The sequence below is a fragment of the Onychomys torridus genome, chromosome X (genome assembly GCF_903995425.1).
Source record: "Onychomys torridus chromosome X, mOncTor1.1, whole genome shotgun sequence".
NCBI classification, from domain to species: domain Eukaryota; kingdom Metazoa; phylum Chordata; class Mammalia; order Rodentia; family Cricetidae; genus Onychomys; species Onychomys torridus.
The window spans coordinates 111,022,020-111,044,825 of record NC_050466.1 but is presented as its reverse complement, the minus strand read 5'-3'; the positions used below and the strand labels follow the sequence as shown (position 1 = coordinate 111,044,825).

Here is a 22,806-nt window from a genome sequence, read left to right as displayed (position 1 = left end):
ACAGCACAGTATATAGTTTCCTAATTAGGAAAAACATCAGTTAAAGCAATATTTAAATTAATTCAGTAGATGTATCACCTGGTGCTTGCAAACCAAAATTCAGTATGCTTTAATTCTAAAAAGCAATGAACATCAAAATATTATTTGTAGGTAGAATCTATATATCAGGTATTTAGTTCTATGTAGTAATTTTACTTTTAAAATTAGTGTCATATTTAGACTTCATATTTTAACAAAATATAGTTACATGTCGTATATTTAAATTCTCCCACTGAAGCTACAAAATTTGTTCAAATATTCAAACAAACATTTCAGGTAAATTTGAAAATAACATACTTATCTTTTGCTTCTAGTACTTTTTCTTGTCTTTCCTGTTATGCAATATATCTGTATCTATATCTATATGTACATGTATATGTATATGCATATATATCAGTTTCATTCTCATGTCATTAATCATTATTCTAAGCTCCTACTACATGTAAAAGTAATTGTTAGATACTAAGAACAATACAAAAACAAAGAGCAGGTTACTTTTTGCCTTCAGGATATTTATATTCTAATAAATACATAGGTACTGAGTAAATTTCAGTGTCTCCTTAAAAAAAATTCTCATATTATAAAACTGTCAGAATTTCAGTTTCATGCTTGCCATTCCTTCTTGATGAGGAGTTATCTGAAGATAGAAATTGATTCCAGCATGCTACAGAGGAGTTCTGTGCTTTCAGTTAGGTATATACCAGGTCTTTGATGTCTTGTATCATTCTCTTTTAAATTTTTTTAAAAATTCTCCTTAATGCCTTAAAGATAGAAATACCTTCTGTAAATAATGTAGATCTGGTTTGAGTCTGCACTGTTCTACATGACAGACAGTAGCCACATATGTTGAGCCTTTGAAACAAAACTAATTAGAGCTGAGATGTCCTATAAAAGTAAAATATACTAGATTCCAGTGATGGGTATGCCAATAATGATGTAAAAAAAAGTCTCAATAATTATCTTGATTACATATTGAAATGAATTTTTGATTATATTTTTAAATAGCATTTAACATTAAAATGCTTTCTCTTTAAAAACTGTATTTACTAGAAAAATTTAAATGACATGATTCACATTTATGACTCATTACGTTCTTGTTGAGAAGAATGATCATGCCTTTTTTGCCACCCCCTTTTCTTATTATGTGTAGATACACAGTATATCTACTCCTAAAAACCAAACAAACAAAAACTTCTGGTGTCTTTGTAAAGTGAGTGCTATCTCCCTTTCTGACAACACCTTTCCTAGCACAGACTGTTGGCAAAGACCCACCCACTTCACTCCTCCTCCAGTAACCCCCTGCTAAGATCTGTTTTAAATGCCTGTGCAAATCATCTTTCATAAAATGTTTCCAAATACTTAACCTTATTTCTTGCCTCTCTTGAGATTGTCTACCTGTACTGAATGTAATTTCTGACTTAGAATAGATCACTGTAAATACTAGATGAACACATGAAGGAAATCATAGAATGTATAGAAATCAAAACAAATGATACTGGAGCAGAGGGATTGCAAGTTCAAAGTTACCCTTCACTAGAGTGAGTTCAAGGACAGCCTGGGTAACCTCAGTGAGCCTCTGTCTCAATGTAAAGTAGAAAGAAAGCTCGACTAAAGATCAGTGATCGTGTAAGTACCTCCAACCCAAACACACCAACATAGAAAAGATAAGGGTGGGGGCAAATTATATAACTTCCTTCTGTCTCCTCACCACAATAAAGAAAACCCCAATTCAAAACAAAACCAATTGAAAAATAAGTCTTTTAAATGTTTATTTCCCAGAAAACATTCTCCAAGGCAGTCTCAAGCCTTTGTCTTCTCCTTGAAGCTCCAGTGACAAAAGGTGATGGAAATGTTTTGGTACTTCAAAAGTGGCTGCAAGTAGTGACAATGTCCAATCAGGCCGTTGTTTGACCAGTTCCCCCTAAGTCACTGAACCTTTCATGGTTGAACCGAGTGCTCCTTGGATAAAGGCTTCATCTTTAGGCTTCAAAATGCTGAAAAAGTTCCCTGGTAATCATTACCAAGGAGAGAGGACTGGTTTATTTGCACATTGCAATTAAGTGCAGATTCCAACTCATAAGCCTCATAGCTGTATCGGAAGAAATAATCTTCATTAGAGCCACAAAAAGCAGGCAGGGGATTGTAGGCATTTGTGAAATGGCCCTGTACTTGAGAGAAAGTATGTCTTCCAGTGCTTCTGCCACTGCCAGTTGCCCCACAAAAGTTCTCATTTGCTTCAAAGGCATTTTGATTTGCTCCAAAAACATTTTGCATTGCTCCCACAGTATACTGACTTGCCCCAAAGGCATTTGGGTTTGCCCCCAGAGCATATGGGCTTGTCCTAAAAACACTCGGGGATGTCTCCAGAACATAGTGGCTTGTCTGGAAATCATATGAGTTTGCCAAAAAAGCATAGTAGTTTGGCCTGAAGGCATCTGAGTTTGCACTCTGAGTGTACTGGCTTACTCCAAAAGCATTTGGCCTTGTCCCAGAAGCATACTGGCTTACCCCAAAAGCATTTGAGTATGTTCCGAAAGGATATTGATTTGTCCAGTGGGCATTTGGGGTTGCCCCTAAAGCACATTGGCTTATCCCAAAAGGATTAGGGTATGCCGCCAAAGCATATTGGCTTACTCCCAAAGCATTTGGGTATGGTTTCAAAGTGTACTGGCTTGTACTGAAGGCATTTGGACTTGCCCCAAGAGCATACTGGTTTTCCCAGAAGGCATTTGGGTTTGCCCCCAGTGCATAGTTGCTTACCCCTACAGTATTTGAGTTTGGTGTGAAAGCATTCTGGCTTGCCATGAAATCACTTGAATTTGTCAACAGAACATTGGGGCTTGCCTGGAATTCACTGGGGTTATCCCCCAAACTAGTGGCATTTGCCACAGTGACATTTGAGTTTGCTCTGAAAGTATATGGGCCAGCTCTGTGGACATCTAGGTTGGCTTCTTGAGCATCTGAGTTAGCCATAAAATAACATCCCTGGTTGCCTTCTCGTCCCCTGTGGCTTTCAAATTCAGCAGCTGGAACACTTTTTCTTTCCCTAACCATAGCTTTAGTCTTACTTTTACTCTGTTGTCTTCTAGGATATTCTTTAGGGACTGCCATTTTAACTTCACAACGGCTGGAGCCAATGAAATGGAATCTGGTTTCTAAGACCTTTCTAGCAGGGTTTTCTTCCATGTATTTTATAAAACCAAAAGCTCTTCTGTTCTTTGTATATGAACACAGTGGGAGCTCAATATCCTCTATCTGCCCAAATGTGCCAAAGTAGGCTCTTATTTTTTCTTCAGACATCCGAGGGTTCAACCCACCCACAAAAATCTTTTTGATGGGGAATTGAGATTCAATGGCTTTAGCCCTTTTAAACTCTACTTTCTTGCCATCCACTCTGTGGTCTTTCACTAGTAACACCTTCTCTACGGTAGAACTATCTTTGAAAAGCACGAATCCAAATCCCCTAGAGAGGCCAGTATTTTGGTCTATTTTTATAGTAAAATCTATGATCTCACCAAACTGAGACAAGTATTTCAGAAGTGCTTGCTTGTTCAGTTCTGGAGAAAGTCCCCCAATGAACATCTTACTGTCATCCTGTTCATTCTTGGTGGCATCGATTCTGAACCCTTCACGGAACTGGTTTCTTTCAACGTACTTTCGCACAGCAAGGCTGGTGGTATTCATGGTAGATAGGCTGGATGGAGGTGACTTGACTGATGGTGAAAAATCTGCTGCGGCACAAATGGTGATGGCATCGCCGTTGTCAAGGAGTAGTGGGATTGTCGCAAGATAATGACGAAATAGAAACAAACAGGGCGACTAGATTCAACGCCAGGACTGTCTGAGGTTCTAAACTGGAGCGCAGGGATAGTGCCTGATTTTTACAGCAAAGGTGTTGATGTTTTCCATGCAAAAAGTAGGCATGCCTACAGACTTTATTTTTGTGCTCATAAGGCCCATGAAATAGACAGTTTGCTATAGAAGGAAGGATATATATCTTTGAACTTTTGTTAAAAACTTTTTTTTTTTTTTTTTTTTTTTTTTTTGTTGGGCAGTGGTGGCACACGCCTTTAATTCCAGCACTAGGGAGGTGGATCTCTGTGAGTTCGAAGCCAGCCTGGGCTACAAAGGGAGATCCAGGAAAGCTACAAAGCTACACAGAGAAACTCTGTCTTGAAAAACAAAACAAAACAAAAACAACAACAACAACAACAAAAAAATACCTCTTTTATTTTATTTTATTTTATTTTTCTGGAAAGTGCCTTAAACGTCCAAGAAATCACCAATTCATTGTATTCTTTAGATGAGTTTCATATTAACCTTTAAGTATTTTGAGGCTGTGATGGGAAAATGATGGAGGATTGAAACATACTGCAGGGAAAACAAAATGCCTAGTGGTTTGTACATTATACTAAAGGAATACAAAGGAAAATTTTAAAATAAGAGTTTCACTAAAATTCATTTATGTAGTTCATCCTTTTAATGTTTTAAATGTATTCACAAAAGTATTCTGTCATTACAATAATCCAAATAATAAATGCACCCTCCTCCAAAAAATTCTTTGTCCCACTTAAGCAGTCATTCCTCATTTCTCCATAACCCATTAAATGGTATAATATGTGGCTTTTCTGTTTTACTTCTCATACCCAGCTGTTTTCAAGATGTGCCTATGCTATAGTATAGATTAATATTTTATTTTTTTATCCATTGTGTGGATATGATATATTTTGTTTTTACATTTCACAACTTCACACATTTCACTTTCCAGTTTACCTTTGCTCCATTCATTATTCCATCCATGTATAAAACACACACACACACACACACACACACACACACACACACACACACCAAACGAATAATCATGAGGGTTTTTTTTTGTTTTGTTTCTTTCTGGCATGCATTATCATTTCTTCTTTTTGGCATGATCAGTAAGTATAGATCTCACAGTTATCTTTTCCAAACAGAAAGTATTTATTAATATCAGGGAAATTTATCCTTATGTCTAAAGACCAAAGCTCAAAGATGCTTATTTATTTTTTTATTTTTTTGCCTATTTAAGTCATTGTCACTACTCATTAGGTATAATGAGGTAGTTTATACTATCAGTTCTCCTAATATTAGTTTCTTTGAGGAAGGAGATTTTAAGTGTCTCCATTACTTTTCTCACAGTTTGTCTATATAATCATACTCAAGAAATTTTTGAAATTATTGCATATTTATGTTCAAAATGATGGTCACTTACTCTTCCAAACTGAAAGCTTAAATATTAAGCATAAAGCATAATTTTGAGACCAGATAGGAAGGTACATTCCAAAAATACCCTCAGGGCTTGACATTTGAAGCTGTCAACATTGAACTTCATTCCAGTATCCCTGCTATGGTATGATCCTAAAGATACGACAAGTTCAAAGTTAGTATGTAGACTAAAACTACTACACGTGAAGAGATAAAATATGACTTCATAATATGCTGATGAGAAGCTAGGGATCCGTTTGCTCAAGGATGTTATTTTGCCAAATGCCTCCAAGAAATGCTTCATTAAAAATAAATAAAGCTTAATTTTCCAAAAATCATTTTCCTATTAAAATCAGAAAGTGATATAATGACCCATCCCCATGGTTTAAAGTAACACTGGAGGCACAGTCACCCTTTTTCTATCACTTACCAGACCATGGACAAATCTCTGTTTTCCAGATACCTATGTGACCAATCAGTTTCAGAACTCATTAAGCTTTCAAGGCCACCATTCTTAGTAAGAAGAGACTTTTGTAATCAATAAAAATTATTTTATAGGTGTCTTAGTCAAGGTTCTCTAAAGAAACAGAACTTATAGAATGAATCTCTAGATAGATAGATAGATAGATAGATAGATATAGATATAGATACAAGAGTAATTTATTAGAATGATTTATAGGCTGTGATACAGCTATTCCAATAATGGCTGACTGTGAAAAGAAAGCCCAAGCATCCAGTAGCTACTCAGTCCATGAGGCAGGATGTCTCTGCTGGTCTTCAATATACTCTGGAATCTTGAAGAGGTAGGCTTTAATGCCAGTGAAGGAATGCACTTGCCAGCAAGGTGAGAGCAAGCAGGGAAAGAGCAAAAGCTTCTTTCATCCATGTCCTTATACAGACTTCCAACAGAAGGTATAGCTGATATTAAATGTGTCTTCCTGCTTCAAAATCTAGATTAAAGGCATTTATCTTCCTGTCTCAAAGATCTGGACAAGAAGTGGATTCACCCACTCCAAACTAAGGAATAAAATCTTTCACAGGTGTATCTTCCATTTCTGGATTGTAGTTAATTCCACATGTAGTCAAGTTGACAAACAAGAATAGTCATCACAACCAGACAATGGTGGCACTAACTTTTAATCCCTATACCCAGGAGGCAGAGCCAGGTGGGTCACTGTAGCAGGAAGGTTTCTCCTTTACCACCTGGCTCTGGTCCCTCAGCCATTTATAAAATAATCATTCAGAAGCTTAATATTATTTACAAACTTATGCCCATGGCCTATGGCTGAAGCTTCTTGCTAGCTAGCTCTTTATATCTTAAATTAGCCCATTTCTATTAATCTATAAGTTGCCACATAGCAATGTCTTACCAGTATTTTCACATCTTGCTTCTCCTGCTGGCAACAGGAAGCATCTCCTTCCTATTCCCTCTGTTTCTCTTAGATTTTTCTGCCTGGCTCCATCCTGCCTTGCCATAGTCCAATGCAGCTTTATTTATCAACTAGTCAAAGCAACACATATTCACAGCATACAGAAAGACATTATCCCACAACAGATCTCTGAGGTCAAGGCCAAGCTAGTCTACAAAGTTCCATGATAGCCAAGTTACAAAGAGAAACCCTGTCTTGAAAAACCAAAAAAAAAAAAAAAAAAAAAAAAAAAAGCCATCACAATAGCTATCTAGTATAGGGCTCTAGGCTCCCTGATGTTGTCTATAGTTAGATGAGCTAAATTTTATGTGAAATTTAGATGTTTTATCCCCTGTGAATTATCTCTTTCATTTAGTAAACATACTGTTTCCATATATAGCATGAAGATTACAATAATGAAAATAAGGACTAAAACTGTTAATAAAATAGTCTGTAAAGAAAATAAATTACTTCACGAGGTAAAACTATGTCATTTAGCAAAAACTCCCTGATCATACTTGATTATAATATATTTGAATTTCCTGCCCCCAAATTTTAGAACCTTGTCCACATCCTTTTATGTTATTTACTGAGCATCATTCCTGTTTGTCGTCTTCTGTTTTTTATTTTTTCTTAATGAACCTCTATCCCTATACCATTTGCCTAACTTTTATAGAATTCCCTAAAAGTCTCTTCTTGAGAACCCATGGTATATTTTCTGTATGCCAGTGTTACCCCACTTCTGATACCAACTTCTGTCTTACAAGGTTCCCTAACCATATGGAAATAGCTGGCCTGATATAAAAATGGAATGGTTCCATAGACTCATATATTTGAATTCTTAATCATCAGCAAGTGAACTATATTTGAGAAGGATTAGGAGGTTTTGTTTGTTTGGAAGAAGTTTGTAACTGGAGGTGGGCTTCAAGTTTTCAAAAGCCCACAATAGGCCCAATGTCACTTTCTCTGCTTATTGGTCAGGATGTAGCTTTCAGCTAATGTTCCAGCATCTGCCTGCATGCCACCATGCTTCCTGTCATAATGGCAATGAATTAAACCTCTGAAATTGTAAGCAAACGCCTAATTAAATGCTTTTTTTAAAATTTTTTTAATATTTTTGGAGCTGAGGATTGAACCCAGGGCCTTGTGCTTGCTAGGCAAGCGCTCTACCACTGAGCTAAATCCCCAAAACCTAAATGCTTTATTTTTATAATTGCTTCAGTCATGGTATCTCTTCATGGCATTAAAACAGTGACTAAAACAAGGTACTTCTTCATGTATTTGATTTTTTCCTTACCTGTTATTGAGCTTCTCCTAAGTAGGCAATGGCCATACATAACTTGAAGTTCCCCTAGTTGGAATAAAATGTATAATATTTAATATATATTTTAAACAGAAGCTCACTTAATGCTTTTTGAAATCATCTTAACAGTGGAAATCCAAATGCTACATTAAAAAAAAAAATTCCTGGTCTACCTGGCCTCTGAAAAGATGAGTCAGTTGCAAATTGCTTCTTGGATGCTGTCTACTACAATTTCGAAAAGCTCACTTATCTTTCCCCACTTAAAGTAAGCCTGTGAAAGAGGATGCAAGATTGAAAATTTCTTATTTCTAGTAATTTCATAACCATTTCAGATAACCACAGAGTTTAGCTTGTGCTGTAATGAAAATCTTAGGAAAATTATTCTCTCTGAGTGTTGCTCAACTGATGAAGAACCATCATGACTAATTATTTTGCTCTGGCAATTTACTTATAGGACAGGAGAGATGTCATAGTTTTGACTTTTCTGAATTGGTTAGGTTTATTCAAATACATGACTACATGCTATACCCTTTACCTTAGTGTTAGAACCCACAAATGTGTTCCAGGTCACAAAGTTCTGCTAGGTCTGAACATGTCAATAAATCAGTAAAATATATATATATATATATATGTATATATATATATGTATATATATATCTATATATATACATATATATATATATATATATCCTTCCTTCTGGATACACAATTCAAATCATTCAACCTACTGATCTTGGGTCATAAATGTCATTTTGGTATATGGAAGACAGCACATTATTACTGAAATTACTTTAGAAATGGTAAAAAGTAATATTTTATAAAGATTGTGTCTATTTTTGGTCCTCTAAGAAAATAATTATGCTTACTGTGCTTTTCTAGAGAGAGGGGGGAGAGAGAGAGAGAGAGAGAAAGAGAGAGAGAATGTTTTTAGCTGTTTAAAATGTTTTAAAATTACCCTTTCCAACACTAAAGTCTAAAGAAATTAAAATCTGGCCAGTGTAGTTTTAATTTTGTTTGTGGGAATTGGGAAATTGTATCACAGAACTCTAATGTGTTTTAGGTTGTGAAATATTGTTATGTGATTCATAATGCTGACTTTCCTCATGGGGCAGCACATTAATATATAATTCTGACTAGCAATTTATTCTAATTCCACATTAATTCAAAATGCATAGTTTTGAGATTTCATGCCACAGGTGTTTTTTTTATGCAAAGATATGAATGAATGAATGAATGAATGAATGAATATTACCCATTCTGACAATTACCAAAGGTAGTTTATAAGTTTGTAATGCTTATAAAAATTGACTGTGTGTCAAATGACAGGAGGTACAACAGCTAGGGGTGTAAATTAGAATTTGCTACTGCTTGGAGGTAGGGGGACCAATCTTGAAGTAAATGTAGGCTGTATTTGGGGAAACCTACTATACCTGATTTGGGTTTGTTTTACTGTGAACAAGATTATGCTTGAAATATTCATAGCTCTAAATTTACTTATCCCTTGGTCATTGGTTGTCTCATTCATAATTGTTAGAGAAAGGGGAATAAGATGAAGGATGTCATATGCCTTTAGAATTAATCTGCTTCTCTAATCATGGGACTCATCCTTGGCAGAAGGATGCTATGGGACCCATAAATCAGAAAAGTAACCTGGATGCATCTTGAGTTGATATGCTGGCATAGAGCTGTCTCTATGGTAATATGTTCTTTTATGCTCTGTTGAACCTGTTCTTTGTAGTGAAATGAAAATGCATGTGTTTGATGTACTTGGTCTACTTGGTTGTTTGATAAAATGAGATTTTCCTTACTCTTTTTCCTCTTCATTTTCCACAGAAACTGCCAGTGCCCATTACTTAAATTGAGAGTGCGAGCAAATAGTTTGAAAAAAAAAAAAAAAAGATCATTTAGGAAATGCTCTTTTCTACTAACTTCTAGCATAGCCAAATAGTGATCTAACAGAAAGTAGTACATTGAACATAGACTAAAAGCAATTTAACATCAAAAGTTTTTATAAGCTTAAATTGCCTGCCATTCTTCTACTTACTTGGAATCTTTTATGAATACTTCCTGGACATCTTTGAAGAAGGGAAATATGTCAGGGTACAGTATTAAGTTTTAAAATAGCAATACATAAAATTTCATGTGTCAATATGGCTTGATAAGACATGTACCAATATTAAGATTTATATTTCTCTTAGGAGAAATTGAGGTGTGTTTCTTGTATGCAGCAGAAATATGAGTCCTGTTTTCGTATCCATTCTGTTAGTCTATGTCTTTTTATAGGTGAATTAAGTCCATTGATATTAAGGGATATTAATGTCCAGTGATTGTTCATTCCTGTTTATATATATAGATATAGTGGTAGTGTGTGTGTACTTCTCTTCTTTGGGGTTTACTGCAGTGGTGTTATCTATTGCCTGTGTTTTCATGGGTGTATCTGACTTCCTTAGGTTGGAATTTTCCTTCTAGTGCTTTCTGTAGGGCTGGGTTTGTGGATAAGTATTGTTTAAATTTGGTTTTGTCTTGGAAGGTCTTGTTCACTCCATCTATGATGATTGAAAGTTTTGCTGGGTATATCAGTCTAGGGTGGCATCCATGGTCTCTTAGTGTCTGCATTATATCTGTCCAGGTCCTTCTGGCTTTCAAAGTCTCCATTAAGAAATTGGGTGTTATTCTGATGGTTTTGCCTTTTGAAAACACTTGGACTTTTTCCTTTGCTGCTCTTAATATTCTTTCTTTATTCTGTACATTTAGTTGTTTAATTATTATGTGGCAAGGGAACTTTTTGGGGGGGGTCTAGTCTCTTTGGTGTTCTATAGGCTTCTTGTATCTTCATAGGCATTTCCTACTTTAAGTTGAGAAAGTTTTCTTCTGTGATCTTGTTAAATATATTTTCTGTGCCTTTGAGTTTGTATTCTTCTCCTTCGTCTATCCCTATTATTCATAGATTTGGTCTTTTCATGGTATCCCAAATTTCTTGGGTATTTTGGGTCATGACTTTGTTGGTTTTAGTATTTTCTTTGACTGATGAATCTATTTCTTCTAACGTATCTTCAATATCAGAGATCCTCTCTTCCATCTCTTGCATTCTGTTGGTTATACTTGCATCTGAAGTTCCTGTTTGTTTACTCAGATTTTCTATTTTCAGCATTCCCTCTGTTTGTGTCTTCTTCATTTTTTTTTCTATTTCTTTTCAGGTCTTGGACTGTTTCCCTCATCTGTTTCATTGCTTTTTCATGATTTTCTTTCAGGGTCTTATTGTTTCCTTCTGCTTTATTTGTCCTTTCCTATAGTTTTTTTCTTTTTTTTGTAACATTCTTCCCATTTTTTGTTTGTCTGTTCCTCCACTTTATTTTTGATTTCTTCTATATAAGGCTCTAGCCTCTTCATGATGTTATTTATAAGGTTGTTTTCTTCTTCTTCTTCTTCTTCCATTCTGTGATGTTCAGGTCTAGCTGTTGGAGAAGGGCTAGGTTCTGGTGATGCTGTATTGCTCTTTATTTTGTTGTATGTAGTTCTGCCTTGACGTCTGCCCATCTCCTTGAGGATTCATTCTTGGTATTATCAGCGTACTTGGTCCAGACAGAGCTGACAGATTTAGGGAGCCTCTCTCTGGTCCAGATGAAAGCTCAGGGCCAGATGGGAGTGCTGGTTGGATGGGAGCTTCGGGTTGGTCTCTGAGTCTCAGGAAGTCACTGGGGTATTGGTATCTTGTCCAGATGGGAGCTCCAGGGTGGGATGGGAGTTGGGGGCCCTGGTAAAGATGGGAGTTCCAGGGCAGGATGGAAGCTGGGGGCTGGTTTCTAAGTCTCAGGAAGTGGCTGGGTTATTTTTATTTTGTCCAGATGTGAGCTCCAGGGCAGGGTAGAAGTTGGGGGCTAGTTTCTATGTCTCAGGAAGTGGCTGGGGTCTCACGAAGATGGTTGTGGGGGCCGGGTGTGGAGATTGCAGGGTCTGCCTGCAGTCTTGGAAAAGGGGAACCTTCCCGCAAGGCAAGCCAAATGGCCAGAACCTGGGGCCAAGTAGGGCAGGTCTTCCCTAGAATGGCTGGTGCCCAGAGCTGGGACATAGGTATGGGCCTCTCTTGATGTGACCCCAAGCACTCACCTCTGGTCCAGATGGGAGTTCTGGGGCAGAATGGGAGCTGGGGCCTAGTCTCTGATTCTCAGGAAGTGGCTGGGGGCAGATGGGTGTGGAGGCAGGGTGTGGAGACTTCAGGGTCTGCCTGCAGTCTTGGAAAAGGGGAAATTTCCCGAAGGGCCCTGCAGAATGGCTAGAAACTGGGCCAAAGTTGGGCAGTTCTTCCCAGGATGGCTGGTGCCCAGGGCATACTTTTTCTCTTTATAGTGTACATTTTGTATTTCTTTTGGCTTGACTTGCTTTTTATTCATTGTAGATCTGCATAAGAGTGATTACTAATACCCATTATGCAGAGTCAATAATAGACTGTCTTGAAATATCCTCCCCAAAGAAATTAGTTCATTTATTTTAAATTTAGCCACAAGCAAGTTTGTAGGACAATGGTACAAAGCAGCCAAATTATTTACCAAAAGTATCACTGGAATTTTCTCTAGCCTGGCTGTTAATAGTGTTCCTTCTGAAACCTTTTGAGCTGTGCCTCCCTTCTTCTAATTGTCAGTACTGCTGTCTTTCAAGCTCCTACTAGAATGGCCCATTTATCTCCATTACATCATCTAAACATTTTTCTAGTTTAAAGTTCCAAATTCTTCTACATTTCCCACAAATAACTCATGATCATGTTCTTTAGAGCAATCACCCAGTCCATAGTACCAACTAGTTCTGTATTAGCTAAGTTTTTGTTACAATGACAAAACATCATGACCAGGGCAAATTATAGAAAGGTTTATTTGGGCTCATAGTTCCAGAGATTTAGAGACATTCATGGCAAAGCAAAAATGTGGGGGCCAGAACAGGAATCTGAGGGCTCACATCTGGAACCATAATCAGGAAGCAAAGAGCAATCTCAGAATGGTTTGCATGTTTGAATTCTCAAAGTCCACCCAGTAATATACTTTCGGCAGCAAGGTCACATCTCTTAATCCTCTCAAACCAGGTACGAACCATGGACCAAATATTCAAATGTTTGGATTATGGGAGACATTTCATTCAAACTACCACACATAGGTATGAAAGAAATGCAGAGCATCAACTGATATGGTATAGAGAAATCTGTGCCTATAATGTTTCTTCAATTTTCTCAAAGAAATAGCCATAATTTTTCTTGGTCAAATAAACAAGAGAGAGAGACAGAGAGAGAGAGAGAGAGAGAGACAGAGACAGAGACAGAGACAGAGACACAGAGAGACACAGAGAGAGACACACAGAGAGAGACACAGAGAGACAGAGAGTCAGGGAGAGACAGAGAACGATGTTTTAGTATCCCTATTTTTCCCTCATAAACATTTTTCACTTATCTCTTCCAGGAAGAAATGTGCTGACCAATAATTTCCAGTTGTGATTATATTATGATTATAGTTCCAGATTTCATAAGAAAACACTTGCTTATCAATCAAAATAGACAGACCTTGCATTCTGTGTTTGATCTCTGTCCAATTCTACTCCATGCATAAAGTCAAAGCTGATCACAGAGAGAAATGTTGCAGAGTCAGAGAATTGCAGAAGTTTTGTGAGGTGCATAAAGACATGCAGAAAGGATCTAAGCATAAATACAATCAATACAAACTGAACCACTAAGGTAGTCTGATAGTGATATACATGGACATAGGTTAATGCTGATTCAGTGAAACTCTTAGATACTGTCAAGAGCAACATCTAGAATTGGAGGAAAGCTGAGATTAGAAAAGAATTACAAACTTAAAAAGATGTCTCCATGATGTAAACAGAAACATGAATATGACCGCTGTCATTTTTTGAGACATATATTATGGTAAATCAGTAGCCAGCTATAAATTAACTTGAAGCTTTTCATTATGTCTTTTGGTTATTATTTATTGATGGCTGGAATTATCTATGATAAGTGATACTGAGTAAGCAACCTTAAATGGCCATCACTCATGCCATTAAGAGTTAATTCAGAAGAATATAGGTCCTACTATTTTCATAAATGTGAAATTAATAATCTTTATTTGGAACTTAATTTTGTCCATCTTTCAACACTCTCATTATTATTTCACCAGTGTATATTCTTTTCTCTACAATCAACTACTTATCATTTTTTGTTTAGCATTTTGCAATCTCTGTTAATTAGGGTTTCAGCTGGATGGTGGTGGTACACATATTTAATCCCAGCACTTGGGAGGCAGAGGCAGGTGAATCTGAGGCCATCCTGGTCTATAAAGAGAGTTCCAAGATATTCAGTGCTACACAGAGAATCCCTGACTTAAAAAAAAGTAAAACCAAAAAATCAGGGTTTCATTTTCTTTCCCTGACAACTTAATATATGAATTATCCATGACTTTTCTGTATCTATGCCCTTTTCTAATGTAGCATCTAATTTAATTTCACTATCTCATTGCTGGAATTGGAAGAGGCTAAGCTTAAGGAAAAATATAAACTACTCTAAGTTTCAGTGTGTTCAAGTATTTGACTAACATATAAGTGGCACCAAACATAAAAACAATATTTATACAAAATTAGGTTTGTTCTAAGAACCTCAATTTGGTGCGTTAGTTTAGGTTTTCCATGATCATGATAAGAAGACACCATTATCAAAAGCAAATTTTGGAGTAAATGGTTTATTGCATATTACACCTCTCAGGTCACAATGAGGGAAGTCAGGGAACAGACACAAGAAAGGAACCCAGAGGCCATAACTGCAGCAGAAATCACAGAAAAATGATGCTTACTAGCTTGCTTAGTTTGTCTTCATATATATGGTACATTTATCCAGGAAAGACACTATAAAGAGTGGAGTGTACCTTTCCACATCAATTATCAAATAAGAAAATGTCTCTTAGGCTTGACTACAGGTCAATATGATGGGAAGCATTTTGTCAATTGAGATTCCTTTTTCCCAGATAAGTGTAGGTTTTGTAAATGTAAATACCATGAGAAAGTTTATTAATTTTATATGGTTACAAAATAGTAAATATGACATAATCAATGTAGAAATGATAGCTAAATAATGGCTAGTCCAAGTAAACATTGAAATGATTTCCTAGAAGTTCTAAATTTAGCTATAAACATTTATTTTATCATATAAAATTCTAATTCCATATTTTTGTATGCATACATTATTTCAGTTTCCTTTGTATTTTTGTTGTTGTTTTTCGAGACAGGGTTTCTTTGTAGTTTTTGGAGGTTGTCCTGGAGCTGGCTTTGTAGACCAGGCTGGCCTCAAACTCACAGAGATCCACCTGCCTCTGCCTCCTTAGTGCTGGGATTACAGGCATGTTCCACCACCACTCGGCTTCCTTTGTATTTTTTTATTGTTTGGGATTTTTTTCATGTGATAGTGTCTTATGTAGCTTAGGTTGGGGTTGAACTCACTATGCTGCCAAGGATAACCTTGAACTTAAGTTCCTCCTGCCTTTACCTCCCAAGTATAGGGATGACAAGTGTGTACCATGGTATTTAGATTCTTTTGAAATTTGAATACCAGTTAATACAATATAATATTTACAATGAATAAAAATTTCTAAATTCTAGCATATGATAATTATGATCAGATATTTTTAACCCCCTTTGGAAGATTTTCCAGCACACACACACACACACACACACACACACACACACACACAGACTCATATACACTTTGGATTTAGTTATGTCTTGTTTCTGAAAAATATCTATGGTCTAGGAGCTGGGCTGTTTTAGAAACCATCACAAGATATTCCAAATTTGTTCTATCGTTTAGTAGTAAACTTATGTTTTTGTTGAGGTATAGTACCCACATTCCCAGATCATTCAGAAAGAAACTTGTAAAGTACAATGGGAACTCTTGTTGAAAGAATATAAATATTTCCATTTATGAATATTATCAATAGATCAGTTGACATTAAAAATTAACTATACTTGAAATATAGCACAGAAACCAAAAAGTGTACCATGCGCATAATATATATTATAAAACTTATTTTTTTACAAACTGAGCAACTGACTTTTACATTACAATTGTCTGGAAAATTTTACTTTGAAACTATCCAGAAAGTACTAAAAATCCCAACAACAATTATAAAGAAAATCATGATGCTACCATGCTACTCTGATGACTTAGTGTAATTGAACTACTCAAACTATTTTGCCCATATTCTTTAGTTCTCTTTTGACATTAGCCCACGGTGGAGGCATCATTGTTCAAATGTTACTGCTTTATAATTTTTGTAGCTGTCTTATTGAATTTTGTTAATGAGAGTACATCTATTATTGCTAACATAGTCTTAGAAAAAAGTTTCAGCATTCATAAAATTAAGGGCATATAGAGAAAATGCTTTTTCAAACAGCTGTATGTTCAGAAGCATCACCTATGGCAACAACAACAAATGAATAAGAAACAAAACTAAGTTTGGATTTGTATTAACATCATGTGTAATATTTCAAAAATGTTCCACAATGGATGCCAAATAATTTCTTTAATTTCTCACTTAACAGTAAGCTTTTTGAAGATTCAAAACAAACAAATTGCATAGAACTTCATTTCTTTCATTTCAGGAGGCACTTTGATGCTGTGGGATGTTCTGTATGTCAAATGTGTTGCTCTGATTGGTTAAAATAAATAAAGTGCTGATTGGCCAGTAGCCAGGCAGGAAGGATAGGGTAGGGAGACAAGGAGGAAGAGAATTGTGGGAAGTGGAAGGCTGGGTGGAGACAATGCCAGCTGCCACCATGACAAGCAACATGAAAAGACACCGGTAAGCCACAAGCCATGTGGCAAAGTATAGATTAATAGAAATGGGTTAATTTAAGATAGAAGAAGTAGATAACAAGAAGCCTGCCATGGCCATGCAGTTTGTAAACAATGTAAGTTTCTGTGTTTACTTGGTTGGGTCTGAGTGTCTATGGGCCTGGCAGGTGAGAGAGATTTGTCCTGACTGTGGGGCAGGCAGGAAAACTAACTACAAATGGCGCCCAACATGTTGGCAAGAGTTTCCACCTAAAACCTGAGAAAAGAAGATTCTAAAACAGAGCTAAAAACAGCTTCCTAGTTGTCTCTCTCAAATTAGTGGCAGCCTGCCAGTTTGAACTACTATGGAGGGTTCCTGGCGTGTGTGTCTGACCTGCAGTGGGGCAGGAATGAGGAGTCTACAAGTGGCACTTTACTCTGCTGTGTGGTACATTTAGCTTTTGCTAGTTAAAAAAAAAAGTTTCTGGGCTATGAACTTCTTTGATAGAACTGCTTCTGATAGTTGATGGTACACATGGCTCCAGACCCAGAGCTGGCGGTAAACTGTACCACCGCCATGTTGGGAAGCTGAGGTGGGTGGAGCCAGTAGCCACAGAAGCATTTCAGTCTTACAAAGATGGATATTACACAGAGAATCTGGTTTGTGTTGTCTTTGGGATTTTTAACTACAGAAAAAGATTTGATTGTAAAAGCTGTTGAGATAAATAAATATGTAAATTTTAAAGGTACCTTGACTTCAAAATTTGGATATAAAGATATGTTGCTTTGGAAAAGAGTCTCTGCTTTTGGTTTCACAGAAAGCCAGAGGCTATGGATTTGTTCCACATTAAGATACATCAGGTTTGTTCAGCCAAGACCACCTGAAAGGTCTCTGATGACACCATGGCCCAGATGATCCAACATCCAGAATGGTTTCAAGGCAACTGGCTCAGAGGTTTACCCTCACAGACTACTCCATAATCCTAAAATTTTCTTTATGTCACCATAAGATACAGGGCCCCCCTCCAGCAGGAAGTAGTAAGAAAAACTGCACCAATTTCCCAAAATTATCAAGCTGGCTTTGGAGATGGAATTGGCTCACTCCTCTAAACCTAGACATATCGCTAAAAACAAAAAGGTTAAGAGATTTTTATGCCCCAAATCAAAAGAGCCCTCTGGTGTGGGACATAAAAAAATGAATATTTTTATTTAAAGCAGGTTGATTATAAATGCGATTTCTTTCTAAAGAAGAAAAGGGGATATGATATAGATATAATAGTCTGAAAGGGTAGATTAAGGAACTTACTTCTAAAGAGCAACAACTTGTTTAAAATGTTTTACATTGGTATAGATTTTAGTCTATTGATACAAACTTAAAGTTAATTTTGTTATACTGTGTGTGTATTTCTACTCGTGTTTAAGGAATTATGTTTGTATAACTCATGTTAAATTGTAATGTATAATTAAAAATAGATTAATAATTAGTCATCTATGCTAATCATACTCATAGACACGTTAGTTAAATCTTCTAGATATACATAGAGATATTTCAGATAGATAGGTAATCTTCAAATACTTGAAAGACCTACAGAATATGGCATTTAAAATACTTTTAAATTTTAGACTTTCTGGACAGTGAGACATGTCTGCTCCTGGCAGCACCAATTTACTTCAGAGAGGAGGATGGGCATTGAAGACACTTCATATCTTATCTGCACCTTGGCAAAAATAACCATTTGAGCAAGAAACTGTTCTTGCCTGGAATGCTTGATCAACTGGACATGCAGGACCCATAGAAAGGTGACCACTGAACTTTGCTTGACAAAATGGTCCTTCAGATTCCTGTTTCACAGAGGAAACTGCCAGACATTCTACAGGACACTGAAAAAAACTGACCAAGAGACTCTAGCCCTGTGGGCTGAAGACAAATGCCCCAACTTTACAAAGGAACATAAGGTGACTGTCCAGGCTGCCAGCTGTCTCTGTCTACCCTGCATAACTCCTGAAAGTTGCTTGCATCCTTCTCCCAGTTCTCAGGTAATAATACATCCCTCTGAGGTCTTTGATGTGGTTGAAGACTAGATAGGTATAATTCCCTCAGTTATGATAAAAGATATGTTAGATATAAAACTTTAGACTCACAAATATAAGATAGATAGGATATCTTCTTTAATATTGTAACTATAATCCTTGCTTGATAATTGTTTTTTATCTAAAATTTTACTATAAAAAAGTTAAAACCTTGCTTTTTGAAAAAAAAGGAAATGGAAAGTGCTGTGGGATGTTCTGTATGTCAAATGTGTTGCTCTGATTGGTTAAAATAAATAAAGTGCTGATTGGCCAGTAGCCAGGAAGGAAGGATAGGGTAGTTGAGACAAGGAGGAAGAAAATTGTGGGAAGAGGAAGGCTGGGTGGAGACAATGCCAGCTGCTGCCATGACAAGCAACATGTAAAGACACCAGTAAGCCACAAGCCATGTGGCAAAGTATAGATTAATAGAAATGGGTTAATTTAAGATAGAAGAAGTAGATAACAAGAAGCCTGCCATGGCCATACAGTTTGTAAACAATGTAAGTTTCTGTGTGTTTATTTGGTTGGGTCTGAGTGTCTATGGGCCTGGTGGGTGAGAGAGATTTGTCCTGACTGTGGGCCAGGCAGGAAAACTCTAACTACACTTTGACTTAGATAGTTTTATATATATTCATCTTCATGTAAAAAAAATCCTCTGAGAAAATTATTTATACTTCTGATAGAAAGTATGTTTATATAAAGATACACAGTAATAATTATATAATGTACATTCTATGGTAGTAATATATGTGATCATATGGACATTTTATAGAGTTATGTTGGTAAAGATATTTGAAAGATTCAGATACTGTTTTTATTAGTCCCCTCTATGTTTTATAGAGTAATTATCAGATGTTAGATAAACTACATTTTCTAATATGGAATTCCAGTTTAGATTCTAGAAATAAGATTTAATCAAGTTAACCAGAGAAGGATTGGTTGATTGGAAAAAGTAAGTTGTGGAGGATAGGACTAATGCAGATAGAGTGTGATCACTCATATGTAAGTCTAATATTTTACAACCCAATTAAAATAAGTGAAAGAATAATAGGACACATGTGAGTAGAAAGAGTAGAGGTTACTGAGAGTTATATGATTTAGTAGAAATAGGAGTTTGGGGGATAAGGTAGGAAAAGGGTATATATGTGAATTAACCAAAGCTAAACCATATATTAACACACTAGATAGTAAGCTAATTTCAAAATACAGCTTGTTAAAAACAACAACAACAACAAAAAACAACTTTGACTAGAATTGCTATGTGAGCTGTGAGGTAGTGGCACATAACTTTAATCCCACCACTTGGGAGGCAGAGCCAGGCAGATATCTGTGAGTTCAAGGCCAGCCTGGTCTACAGAGTGAGATCGAGGACCGGCACCAAAACTACACAGAGAAACCCTGTCTTGGAAAAAAAAAGAATTGCTGTGTGTAGGTAGACATTGTCTTTTCCAGAAAACATGGGTTGCTAAATGAAAATAGCAGTACAAGGCTTGGGATATTATTCTATGTGGTCAGGGAAGACCCTAGTCTCCAAAACAACATAAGGTATTTCTATTTCCATTGCTGTTGGTTATTCATCATAACTGCTTGATAAGACAATGTTGCTAAAGGTACCACGCATTTGCCTACAGGACATAGAGAAGTCAATCTCAAAATGCCCAAGCAATATCATCCCTGATATCTAAATTCAGCAATTCTGGAAGGTGCTATGAAGGGTACCTGGGGGAGAAAACAAATCAGTGCTCGTACCCAGTGTTGTGATTCTGTATGCTTTAATAATCATAGGCCAGGCAAAAAATGGAACTACTGGAAATATTGGTATGATTGTGTGTAGTAATTAATCATTTTCTGATTTTATTTGAGGCCTTCTCCCTAGAATAAAATTTTATGCCTGCTCCTATAATAGTGGTCAAAAGTCCACAACTAGGAAGGTCATCCCCAGGACAGAATCTGCTATTGTTATTTTGCTAAATGGCATGGTGTCAAATCATCTCATGAAGTGGTGTGAATGATTCATGTTCTTCATAGGCTCAGGTACATGAATCTCTGTTCACTACTAAGACTCAAAGAACATCATGGAGGAAGAGGTGGAAGTAAGAATGTAAGAGCTGGAGAATGTGGAGGAAATGATATAAAATGCTATATTATGGACAGATCACAGCTATTGCATTCATGAATTCTCAACGATTGTGACTTACACAAGATGAAGCATGTTAGAAATTACAATGTGGGTGTGGAATGGCTCATTAGACCCAACCCCTAGTTATGGAGCTCCTGGTAGTTGATAGTTGCTGGTGAAGAGAGGATCATTCTTTATTGAGTATATAGCCACTGATAGGATTCCCATTCTCTAATAGATGCTCACAGCCTCATGTACACAGGAGCAGCACTAACTGGAGTTAGTGTGTTATTAAAAAAAAAAAGACATAAAGCTAGGCAGAATATGAATGAATTTGGAGGGGTAAATGGGAAGTAAGTATGATGATATTTAAATATATACATGTATGAAACAATAATAAAGAAACAATTTTGATAAGATATATGTTAAACTTTAAAGAGTCCACTTTGATTATGTTTGATTAGAAACAGTAGCATAAAAATATTATTGTAGATGGACAAATTCTCGGGTCCTGCCCAGGCTCTATGATCCTGAATTTCTCTGGTCCCTCCTGACTGCTTAAAAAATATTAATTCAGAGGCTTAATATTAATTAACAATTGCAGGACCTAAGGCAGGCTGCTTGCTAGCTAGCTTTTATAACTTAACCAGTTTTTATTAATCTATAAGTTACCACATGGCCATAGCTTGCTGGTACTTTTACATCTTGCTTCTCCTGGTGGTGGCTGGCATCTCCTTCTCCTTTCTTCTCCCACTCGCTCTCTTGGATTTTCCCACCTGGCTCCATCTTGCCCTGCCATAGGCCAATGCAGCTTTATTTATCAAGCATTCAGAGCAACACATATTCACAGCACTTCCCCTTTTCTGTCTAATCAAAAAGGGAGGTTTTAACTTTAACCTAGTAAAATTACATATAACAAAACAGTTATCAAGCAAGAATTACAGTTGTAATATCTAGTCTATTTATGTTTGGCAAATTCAAAGTAAATACTCTATTTATCTTATATTTGTGATTCTAAGGTTTCATTTCTAATTTATCATTTATCATAACCAAGGAAAATTATAACTATGTAGTCTTAAACTACATCAAAGACCTCAGAAGGACATAATGCTACCTAAGTAAACAAGAAATACATTGTAAGCAACTTCCAAAATTCTGGAAATGACAGAGACATCTGCTTGCCTGGATAGTCATCAAAAGTTCCTCTGTAACATTGGGGCTTCCATCTTCAGCCAATAGGACTAGAGTTTTTTTAGTTATTTCTCCCTGTGTCCTATAGAATATTTGGCAGTCTCCTTTGTGAAGCAGGAACCTGAAGAACCATTTAGTCTTGCAAAGTTAAGTGTTCAGCTTCTTATGGGTACTACATGTCCAGTTTATATAACACATTATTAGCAGCACAGGAAAGAACAGTTTTTGCCCAAATGGCTATTTTTGCCAAGAAGAAGATAAACTCCATATAGAGTTTCTTCAATGTCCATCTTTCTCTTTGAAGCAAATCATTGCTGCCAGAAGCACACATGTCTCACTGTCCAGAAATTCTAAATTTTTAAAACATTTTAAATGCCAAGTTTTCCAAGTCTTTGAAGTGTTTGAAGATTACAAACTTAACAGAAATATATCTATGTATACTATAAAACTTACCTAACATGACTGTAAGTTTGGCTATCATAAATGACTAATTAATTAATTAATTAATCTAAATTTCTAAATTATACATTGCAATTTCAAATGAACTGCAAAAACATAATACCTTAAGGAAGAGTAGACATATACATACAGTATAACAAACTTAACTTTAAATTTGTATCAATAAACTAAAATC

At 36.3% G+C, this 22,806-nt stretch overlaps 1 protein-coding gene and 1 non-coding gene across 2 annotated transcripts; both read right to left on the bottom strand.

Moving 5' to 3' along the window:
- Positions 1–2,025: 2,025 nt before the first annotated feature.
- On the bottom strand, positions 2,026–3,723 carry LOC118573801 (CUGBP Elav-like family member 3-A). Its single transcript, XM_036174199.1, has one exon. The coding sequence runs from the start codon at positions 3,721–3,723 to the stop codon at positions 2,026–2,028; it is 1,698 nt and encodes a 565-aa protein (XP_036030092.1).
- Positions 3,724–7,801: 4,078 nt separating this feature from the next.
- On the bottom strand, positions 7,802–7,876 carry Trnaa-agc. The gene has a single exon. It is a non-coding gene; the product is annotated as a tRNA-Ala (tRNA).
- Between the last annotated feature and the right edge of the window lie 14,930 nt (positions 7,877–22,806).